The sequence below is a fragment of the Colobus angolensis genome, unplaced genomic scaffold, assembly GCF_000951035.1.
Source record: "Colobus angolensis palliatus isolate OR3802 unplaced genomic scaffold, Cang.pa_1.0 Scaffold260, whole genome shotgun sequence".
In the NCBI taxonomy this organism is placed as follows: domain Eukaryota; kingdom Metazoa; phylum Chordata; class Mammalia; order Primates; family Cercopithecidae; genus Colobus; species Colobus angolensis.
The window spans coordinates 1,078,005-1,089,153 of NW_012115822.1; the positions used below are offsets into that span (position 1 = coordinate 1,078,005).

Here is an 11,149-nt window from a genome sequence, read left to right on the forward strand (position 1 = left end):
GGGGTTTTACCATGTTTGCCAAGATGGTCTCGATCTCCTGACCTTGTGATCTGCCCGCCTTGGCCTCCCAAAGTGAGGCGTGAGCCACCGCACCTGGCCGAGACTTAACTTTCAGAGCAGAACTCTTGATGCCAAACCCACACCTTGGTAGATTCTCCGTCTCCAAAATGGCAACTCCATCTTCCTGGTTGCTCAGGCGCAGAACCTGGGAGCATCCTGGACCACCTGCAAATCCTGCCATCGCTGTCTTTACAATACAGATGCTCCTCAACTTCAGATGGAACTGCATCCACATAAACCCATCTTAAGTTGAAAATATTGTGAATTGAAAGTATGTTTTTGACTTCTGGTATTTTCAACTTACCATGGGCTTACCCAGATGTAGCCCCATCATGAGTCAAGAAGTGTGCAGAACACGTACTGGTTTTGCAGTTGAAAAATCCTGTAGGTGGAAACTGTCCTAAATCGAAGACTGTCTGTAAATCGGAGATCCCCTTAAGTCTCCCTGCCTCCCTGCCACCACCCTGACCTGAGCTCCTCCTCTTCTTCCAGGTCTCCAACTTGCCGCCCTGCAGTGTGTTCTCCACATACCATCCAGGGCTAAGATTGGCTCTGTTGGGTGCTACCAGTTGGCTGAAAGAGAAACCCAGAGGCCCTCAGCTCATTCCATCAATCCAGTTCCAGGGTTCATTCTGTGGAGCCGGAGGAAGGACCTGAGGCCTGGGCCAGCAGGAGGCACTGAGTGGTCAGCTCTGAAGGCCTGGGTGTCAGGAAGCATTCTTGGTCAGAGCAGAGAAACCGCAGGTGCCTTGTGCTTTCTTCCCGGAGAGCCCCGCACCCAACCCTCCACTAGAGCTTTGGGTCAGACTTTCTCATGGACCCTTAGGTTGACAAATGACCCAGATTCGAGGAACCCTTCGACTTGAAGGTGTCTCCCTAGTGGGACTCCCCTCAACCCCAGCTCCACTCTGACCAGGGAGGTGGTGGCCTAGGATCGACTCAGCGGGACGGGCCTTTCTTCTTTCCCCATGGCTGGGGAGAAACTGTGACTCCCCTAAAGGGCAGTGGCAGACTTGCATGCAGAGGCCTCCTCTAAGGAGTGTGGAGAGGCCATAAGAGAAACTCAGGCGCCCTGACCCCGCCATGGAACTTCGGGAAGCAGAGCCCTGGGGTGTTTCCACCATGGTCTCGACTTTTCTCCTCTTCCTCACCCTCCTCACATACTGGGCAGGTGCCTAGTTATGGTGGATGGGATAACTGAGGGCTCCTGGGCCTCTCTTCTCTCTGGTTCAGCATGGGCTGGTCCATGATTTTGGTAATACTGTTAATAGTTAACATCATGAAGTGCTTACTTACTCTGTTCTAGGCACTGTTCTGTTACGGACACATTTAATCCTCATTACAATACTAGAAATTAGATATTATTATCCTTATTTTACACATAAAGAAGTAGGACATATAGGCCAGGCGCGGTGGCTCATGCCTCTAATCCCAGCACTTTGGGAGGCTGAGGCGGGCAGATCACCTGAGGTCGGGAGTTCGAGACCGGCCTGACCAACATGGAGAAACCCCATCTTTACTAAAACTACAAAAAATTAGCTGGGCATGGTGGTGCACATCTGTAGTAGTCCCAGCTACTCGGGAGGCTGAGGCAGGAGGATTGCTTGAACCCAGCAGGCAGAGGTTGCAGTGGGCCGAGATCGTGCCATTGCACTCCAGTCTGGGCAACAAGAGCAAAACTCCATCTCAAAAAAAAAAAAAAAAAAAAAAGAAAAGAAAGAAAGAAGCAGGACACAAAGATGGAAGCAGCAGAGCAACCTAGTTCCAGAAGTTACTTTAAACAATTTTTTTTGACAGGGTCTCACTCTGTTGCCCAAAGTGCTGGGATTTATAGGCATGAGTTACCACGCAGAGCCTTAAAGATTACTTTTTTTTTTGAGAGGAGTCTTGCTCTGTTGCCAGGCTGGAGTGCAGGGACGGAATCTTGGTTCACTGAAACCTCCACCCCCCAGGTTCAAGTGATCCTCCTGCCTCAGCCTCCCCAGTAGTTGGGACTACAGGTGCATACCACCATGCCCAGCTATTTCTTTGTGTGTGTGTGTATTTTTAGTAGAGATGGGTTTCACCGTGTTGGCCAGGATGGTCTCAATTTCTTGACCTTGTCATCCACCTGCTTTGGCCTCCCAAAGTGCCAGCATTATAGGCATGAGCCACCACGCCTGGCCAAGATTACTCTTTGAAGTTTGAATAAAAGGGCAATGAAATCTGAGGAACAGGACATTGACTGGCTGCGTGCTGAGGCCACCCTTCTGCCCTGTCTGGGAGAGGGACTTCTGTCACTGTGCTGTCCCCAGAAGTGGGTGGAGCTTAAAAAGTCACAGAAGCCTAAGTGATTTGCAGGGTATGTGGAGAAAGAGCTCTTGGCAGCCTCTCCTATGACCTGAACTCAACATGTCTTTTTTTTCCTTTGAGACCGAGTCTCGCTCTGTCGCCCAGGCTGGAATGCAATGGCACGATCTCGGCTCACTGCAACCTCCGCCTGCCGGGTTCAAGCAATTCTCCTGCCTCAGCCTCCTGAGTAGCTGGGACTACAGGTGTGCGCCACCATGCCTGGTTATTTTTTTTTATTTTTAGTAGACATGGGGTTTCACCATCTTGGCCAGGCTGGTCTCGAACTCCTCACCTCATGATCTGTCCACCTCGGCTTTCCAAAGTGCTGGGATTACAGGCGTGAGCCACCACCCCTGACATCAACATGTCTTTATACTCCTTTCTTCACAAAAGAAACAACTGAAGAACAACCAGAAGGTGCCAGCATATTCTGTGAACACCAGCAAAAAACCTACATAAATAAATGGTGGCAAAAGCAAATTATTTACACAGGAGAAGCTACCTCCCTGCCTCTCCTAAAATATCGAAGGATATCATAGTGATAAACACAAAGCCAATATCCATAATAAAGTTTTATTTTGCCCAGTGAAATAAAAGGCAAGTCAGATTACTGTTGGAATGATGAGTGGTGTTAATTTCAATTCTTTATAATATTTTCTTGTTTTAAGAAGAAATACTTGTAGTGGTAATTTTGGAATATGACTAAATGAATGTGCCTTTCATGTGGAAGAATAAACAAACAAGAATATTGGGCCAGGCATGATGGCTCATGCCTGTAATCCCAGCACTTTCGGAGGCCAAGGTGAGGGGATCACTTGAGGTCAGGAGTTTGAGACCAGCCTAACATAATGAGACCCTGTCTACAAAAAATAAAAAAAAATTAGCTGGGCATGGCGGCACATGCTACTCAGGAGGTTGAAGTGAGAGGGTGGCTTGTTCCCAGGAGGTTGAGGCTGCAGTAAGCTATAATTGCAACACTGCACGCCAGCCTGGATGACAGAGTGAGACCTTGCCATTAAAAAAAAAAAAAAAGTCAAGGAGGATGAGGAGAGAATGGGGAGATAAAAATGTTACCAGCTAGTACAAAGCCACAAGAGCCCAAGACGGCCCATGAGATAAATGGAAATGAGAGAAAGAACATCTCTGAGAGTTCACCACAATAACCATGCTGGAAAACATCTATCCACTCATATCTTCCTTTATTCTCATACTCATCCAATATTTTTTGGGTACCTACTGATTGCCAGGCATTGTGGATATGAGGGTGAATGAAACAGAAAAAAAGTCTGCTCTCTTGGGCCTTATTTTCTAGTTATTTGTGATAATTATCTTGGAAAATGTATATAAAACACACGGCACAGTGTATGACAGTCAACAAAGTAGTGGCCACCACTACTTTGATAATCATGTTTGTTTCATGTTTGCAATGACCAAGAGTCAGTGGCTAACTGAAAGACCCATACACATATCCATTACTCAAATAACTTTCTATGTGCTCCAAGTTGACTTTGCCAAATAGTATGAGCAATACCCCTAATGCTGCAGGGTGCACAGTGTCTCTATAGTGATGGTGTGAGTAGTTTCTGGGGGTGCAGGTGCCACCTGCTTCCTTGGTTGTTTCTAGGGAGCTGGCACATGCTACCTTTGTGTGTAGAAGTGGCTGTGGTGCAGGCCGAGGCAGGAGGATGAGTTGGAAGCAGGGAATATCTGGGAAAGCAGTTCATCTGGCCCTGGCCCAGAGATCCCTACCCACCACAGTCCTGCTTCTACAGGGCAATAGCAGACAACCCATTCTTTTCCTCTAATCCTACTGAAATGCTTAGCTTTCTCCCTCCTTCCCTTCTTTTTCCACTCTCCCTCTTCTCTTTCCTGCATTTCCTCTCTTGACTGAGGCCTGCGTGGGGCTTGCTGGTGCACCTACTGCTTCTTCCTAGGGATCCCCTGGAGAGGATTGTCCACTCAACACCAAGATGGGGAAGGACTTATTGAAAAAGACCCACATGACTACCATTCTCCTGAAGATTTTCCAGGGATCATTTCCCTGAACCCTCCCACCAAGCCTCCCAGCCAGGTTCCTCTGACCACTCTACTTTGCTATGGGACCTCGGAAGAGTCTCTTCTTTTCCAAGAGGGTTTACTAGATGCCAGGCACTGTTCTCAGCATGTAACCCTTCTAAACAAGTAACTTATTCAACATACACATAATGGCGTGAGGTAGGGACTATGATTAACTTTGTGATTCAAAATTCTTAAGTTCATAGATGAAGAAACTGAGCCATGAAATAGTGGATGCAAATCACAGTCAGCTCTCCTAACCCTGACTCAGAGGCTGTTTTGTCCCTCAGCCTGGACTGCAGGAAAGCTTCAAGCAAGCTCTCAAGTGGGTGCAGGAGGAGGAAGGTCTTATGATCTTGGGGAAATTTGGTACAGATACTTCCAGAAGTAAGCATCCTCCAATATCTGACTAAAGAGCAATACTGACTCAGGCAAGGAGAAAGTGAGTGGGCAGAGTAAGGAGGAAAGCAAGTCTAAGGTCATGGCAGCACCTGTGCCCTGACACTGCTGGAAAGACATGTCACCAGAAGGTACCTACAGGATGCAATGGGATTTCATTCATCCAATCTGATCTTACACTCTGATAGTGACATGTGGAACAGCTACAGTTACATGCCTGCATGGCTGCATCGTAGAAAGGCGCATTGCGTGGATCAGAGGCTGTTAGCCAGTCAGGGTTTGGGGAAGCATCTGATTTTTTTCAGCAGAGTAAGTAACAGCACAGTGCATCGAGCCCTCAGTGCATTTCTCTGTATCTCAATCTTCCTCTATTTGTGCTTTTCTGTTCCTCTGCCTGGAGGTTTTGCCTCCATTCAGGTCTCTGCTCTAAAACAGACCTTGTGTGTACTTTATCCCAAACAGTTCCCTTTCCACCCCTCAGCAGTGGGCCCCACTCCCTCTGTTTCGCCCTTTCCCAACCTGAAAACGTGCCATTTACCTGCCAGCTTGCTTATCTGCATGGAGCCCATGCTCCACTAGGGTAGGGACTTTGAGTTATTTCTGCTGCATCCTCTGCCCTTGCAAAAGTACCTGTCACCTGGGAGGCACTTAGCAAGTACTTGTTACCTAAATGGACAATGTGAAAAATCACCATGCTCCATTCTCAGGCCACACTGCTGGAGATGACTGTATGGCTTCTGGGCTAGCCTTCTGAGCGTGATGCGGTACACAGAGGAAGGTGGGTGCACAAGGACCGTGCTGTTCTCTAGAAATCCTATGAGGAATCTGCTGGACACTATCACAACCTGGAGTCAGGGTAGTTCGGGAGGCACTGAGGTTGCGGCGAGATGGCTCATGAGAACAGGCAAGCTCCCTCGCCTGGATGGAAGAAGGACTCAGCAAGCGAGGCACTGAGGATGCTTCCACTAAGTAAGGCTTTCTTACTCATCTCTGGTTCCAGGAGTTACATAGGTGGAACCAGGATGCCTACAACAGAGCTTCAGCAAGGACAGGAAATAAACAGAAAGTGACAAGCGGGCTAGCAGAATGGACTGAAGCCTGTTCTGTAAACCTCTCCCACCCAGCAGTAATTCTCTGGTTTTCTCTGGGCCTGTGTGTCAGTTTGGTCCAGGCCTTTCTATGCAGCCCCTACACATATCTTGGTCACTCATAAGTTCCCCTGTGTCTGTCTTCTGTCTCCATCTACATCAGCCTTGACTGTATTCCACCTACATGGTGCTGGGGGCCTGGGCCCGTGAACCTCTGACCCGTCCTCTCCTGCCAGGCTCAGGCCCAGTTCTCAGCCGCTGTTGTTGCCGGGCCCCTCCCAGGGTGCCTGACTCCAGATCTCTGCCGCACATTCAGGACTGGACTCAAAGGTCTCCTCTCTGAGGTACCTTCCCTGACCTGCTTTAGCAGCCACTCCTGATTCTTCTGACTTTGCCCTGTTGTAGGGACTTCCTAAATGGTTGCGACCCATGCTCTCCATGTATGCCCAGTCTGAGGACAGCAGCACCTGGCCCCAGCACGTGCTCGATGGTGATCAGCTGACTGATGGCCACGTGCTCTGGGTTTGGTGCCAGGCATGTGCTTCCTTCCAGTCTCCCAACAGCCCCCAGAGGTGTTCAGACTCCAGCATACAGCTCATGTCCAAAGGTGGGGAAGTCAGCTAAGGACCCACTTCATTCTATCCAGAAGCATAAGACAAAGAGAAACTGAATGAGTGGCCAGAAGAGGGAGTGTTTGCCGGGGAGGGCTGGACCTCTGGGGTCCCTGATGCCCTGGCGGTAGGGCTACCTGGATAACGTGTGGCTGGATAATGAACAGGTGAAACAGGCCAGGCTTTGCACTGGGAAAGGGGAGCAAGGGGAATGAAGAAGGCGCCAGACAGTTCCCATGGAAGTTTATTTTATGTTCCTTGCAAACAACATGTGGCCCCAGCTGTGATTCCAGCTGCCCTCTCTGACTTCTGTTCTCTGAGCCTGGCTTCTGCTCTTCATTCAAACTGCACCAGCTGCATAAGCAAGGGCAGTGGGGGGCTCCACTGCATGTCAGCCCGCTGCATGGCCTGCAGCTGCTTCTGTATCTCAGCCTGCAACTGGCGCAGCTTGTCCTTGTTCACGGGACCCCAGGAGAGGCCATGCAGGTACATGCAGCAGTCGACTGGGATAGGATAGAGTACCTGCTTCAGCTCCATCAGCCCCGTTGTGTGCTCCAGCAGGCTCAGGAGGCAGGCACTGGAGATGGGGTTGTCGGAGAGGCTCAGGGAACTGAGGTGGGAGTAGCGGCACAGGGCAGGCAGGAGGGCATTGAGGTGGGCATCCTTCAGCCAGCAGTGGTTCAGGTCTAAGTGCTGCAGCGTCCCTGAGACCTCCCTCAGCAGAGTCCCCAAGGGCCTAGGGATCATGTAGGACAGGTTGTTGCCACTCAGATCCAGCTTCTTCAGGCAAGTGGTATGAGGGCTCTGGGACAAGTAGGTGATGTCAGTGTCGAGAAGCCTGCAGTAGCAGATCTCCAGGGAATGCAGTGGAACCCACAGACAGCTGAGGAGAGAAGGGTGGCTATGTGAGGGCAGGGCCCAGGACCTCCGCCCAAAACACCTACTTGTCCATGAGGAGGCCAGTCCTATGGCCACCCCCTCATCAGGAAAGCCATTTACCAGCAGAGTCAGAAGCATGTCCTTTGGTGTCCCAAGGCCTGGCTCTCTCTCAACAGACCTACCAGGTCCTCCACGAACCCCTCCAACTCTAAGTTTTTCTTTGGTGAAAGGGAGACTCATATTATCCATACCCAATATGACTGCTGAGAGGAGCCACTTGAAAGAGCTTATCTGATGAGAAGCAACCATAGGCTGAGCCCATTATTCCTCAGGTTTGGGTTTGGGGAAGCTGCTGCTCGGGCTTCCGTTTAAGCCAGGGCCGGGGGTCCTGAATGCCCTATCTGGAAATTTCTAGGAGACGTGCACAGAGTGGATACTGATTGTCCTTCAGAGCTCTGTACCTATCTGTCTGGGGCAGTATGAGCTCAGAAGGAGAGGCCTAACCTGTGCTGTCTCAGGATCTTTTCTTGGGAACCAGTGTAACATTCAGCAGTGCCTGAAAAGGTTTGCTGAGTAAATAAACATATTATTAGGACAGGCGCAATGGCTCACACCTGTAATCCCAGCACTTTGGGGAGCCAAAGTGGGTGGATCACCTGAGGTCTGGAGTTCAAGACCAGTCTGGCCAACATGGTGAAACCCCGTCTCTACTAAAAATGCAAAAATTAGCCAGGCGTGGTGGCCCATGCCTGTAACCCTAGCTACTTGGGAGGCTGAGGCAGGAGAATCACTTGAACCGGGGAGGTGGAGATTACAGTAAGCCGAGATCATGCCACTGCACTCCAGCCTGGGTGACAGAGACTCTGTCTCAAAAAAAAAATTAAAAATTAAATGAAATACATGGAAGCCCACTGTTTTGGACTAAGCTCCTGCACTAGACCTCAAAAGACCAGAGCAAACCAGAATGCAGTCACTTGTGCTAAGTGCCAGGTAATCAAACTGAACTTTGAAACTGGTCAGTTTTCCAAAAAACAGGAGATTCACACCAACTAATCAGAAGGGGCCCAGGATGATAAGGAAGTGCCCTCTGTTTTAACCCTATAAGGAAAGTAGCTGTCAACTGACCAATCTGCTTTTTGTTTTGGCTTTTTTCATCACTTTTCTGCTTATAAAGCCAGTCTCTTCTGCTCAGCTCATCAGAGCTCTTATTCTATTTTATAGAATGGGAGGCTGTCCCAATTTGTGAATCACAAACCTAAGCCAATTAGAAGGCCAGGTGTGGAGGCTCATGCCTGTAATCTCAGTGCTTTGGGAGGCTGAGGTGGGAGGATGGCTTGAGGCCAGGAGCTCAAGACCAGCCTGGGCAGCAAAGCAAGACCTTGTCTCTACAAAAAAGTTTTTAACAAATTCGCAAGGTGTAGTGGTGTGCATCTGTAGTCTTAGCCAGTTAGGAGGCTGAGACTGGAGGGTAGCTTGAGCACAGGAGTCTGAGGCTGCGTGAGATGTAATCGTGCCACTGCACTCTAGCCTGGGTGACAAAACGACCCCCTCTCTCTAAAGAGAAAAAAAGCCAATTAGATCTTTAAATTAAATTTGTTGTAATTTTTTTTGAGACAGGGTCTTGCTGCATTGCCCAAGCTGGAGTGCAATGGTGCAATCATGGCTCATTACAGCCTCAAACTCCTGGGCTCAAGCAATCCTTCTGCCTTGGTCTCCTGAGTAGCTGGGACAAAAGGTGCACTACCATGCCCAGCTAATTTTTGTTTTTGTTTTGTTTTTGAGATGGAGTCTTGCTCTGTTGCCCAAGCTGGAGTGCAGTGGTACGATCTTGGCTCACTATAACCTCCAATTCCTGGGTTCAAGAGATTCTCCTGCCTCAGCCACCCAAGCAGCTGGGATTACAGGCACATGCCATCATGTCTGGCTAATTTGTGTATTTTTAGTGGAGATGGGGTTTCACCATGTTGGCCAGGCTGGTCTCAAACTCTTAACCTCAAGTGATCCACCTGCCTCTGCCTCCCAAAGTGCTGGGATCACAGGCATGAGCCACCATGCTTGGCCTTAATTTTTGTGTATTTATTTGTAGAAATGTGGTCTCACTTTGTTGCCCCGGCTGGTTTCCAACTCTGGCCTCAAGCAAGCTTCCCACTTCAGCCTCCCAAAGTGGATTTTATTTTTATAGCAACATGCATCTTTCCCCATCAAATATGTTTCCAAAGCAGATCCCAGCCATCAACTGCATCTGAACCCTGGGTTCCCAGGCTGTACCCACAATTCCATGAGCATCTAAGAATGGGCCCCATTTCCTGTCTTGTTCCCCTGTCCTGATCTCACTTGGGAGTATTCAGTGAACTCTTTGGATGCCCTGTCCACCCATTCACCTGAGTACATAATGTAGGTTGCCTGAGAGGTAGGAGTAAGACAGGTGCAGCTTCTGGAGGTGGCCCAACCTGGTCAGCTGTGAGAGGAAGTAGCTGGAGGGCCGCTCGCCCCATGAGGAGAAGGCCCAGTTGTAGTAGATGAGTTTGAGGCTGCGCAGGTTGAAGATCCTTCCCAGCTGTGTTGCAGATAGGTTTGGATCTGACAATACCCAGAACCAGTCAAACCAGTCACACACCTCCAGCTCCTGGATGAAATCCAGCTTGAGTGTCTTCAGGATCCCCAGCAGACTGTGGAAGGGCATCTCCTCAATGTGCAACTTCCTACAGCAGAGATGCAGGGCCCCGTGGCTCTGTTCCACTTTCGTCAGGAGGCTGGAGAGGAACTTATCTAACTTGAAGGGGCCTCGTAGGAAAAGATCAATGTGTATTTCCACTGCTTCCCATGGCTGCTTTGGTCCTTTTTTCATATTCTCTGTTGGCTTGGGCCTGGCTGCGGCCTGGGGCATCTCTGCCTTGACTGTTGATGGTAACCAAAATGGGAACTTGGCCAAGGCTTCAGAAGCCCCTTTACTGTGGACTTGCTCAGAGTCCAGGGTGAAATCCAGCATCCTCAGTTGTGACTTCCTGTGGGGAGACGGGTGTGATGAGATGCTGGGGAGCCCAGGTAGGATGAGCGGCAGCAGTCCTGGGCCGCTCCCCAGACCCCAGTACCAGCCCGCCTCGCCTCTCCTCTCTAATGGGCTTTTCGTCCCTCACTCAGGCTCCTTGCCAGCCCCTATTCCTCATACACCTCATACCACCACCCCTAGAAGGTAAAAAGCCCTCTCCTTAAAGCCTTGTAGCTGTACCATCAACCACTTAACTTACAAACATATAGTTTCCCCACTTGTCCCCCTAGCCGATTGAACGCTCCCCTCCCCTGGATCTCAGCTCACCCTCCCTCTGGCTCTGAGCTGAGATCTTGCTCCCAGCATCCCCCTTACCTGGGACAAGCCCTGTGGGCAGAAAAGGCCTCCAGCCCATCCACCACAGCTTGCAGGCTGTCTTGGTTGGGCCACTGCACTATCAGAGAGCCCAGACGGAGAAAGGGGAAGGGCCAGGCCTGCACCAAGGCCTTCAGAGCCTTTCTGTGCCCCTTGGCAAATGCAGCAGTGAGTAGTGGTGGGAAAAGGTTCACCGTGAGCTGTTCCAACACCAGTAGAACTGAAGCCTCATTGCTCAGCAGGCTGTGGGCTGCAAGTTCCAAGAGTCTGAGAGGTGCTGGGTGGTTCACCTCCATGGACCTGGGGCAGAAGAAGGTAGAAATCCTCAGAAGACTAATGGCTTACCATCGCTCCCAGGCCAA

The 11,149-nt window shown here is 50.0% G+C and overlaps 1 protein-coding gene across 1 annotated transcript; it reads right to left on the minus strand.

Moving 5' to 3' along the window:
- Nucleotides 1-6,773: 6,773 nt before the first annotated feature.
- LOC105515491 (leucine-rich repeat-containing protein PRAME-like) lies at nt 6,774-10,257 on the minus strand. The gene is given in 3 exon segments (XM_011947327.1): nt 6,774-6,919; nt 6,922-7,427; nt 9,805-10,257. Coding segments are annotated over 3 exon segments (843 nt in total). The 5' UTR covers nt 10,107-10,257; the 3' UTR covers nt 6,774-6,884.
- Nucleotides 10,258-11,149: the final 892 nt, after the last annotated feature.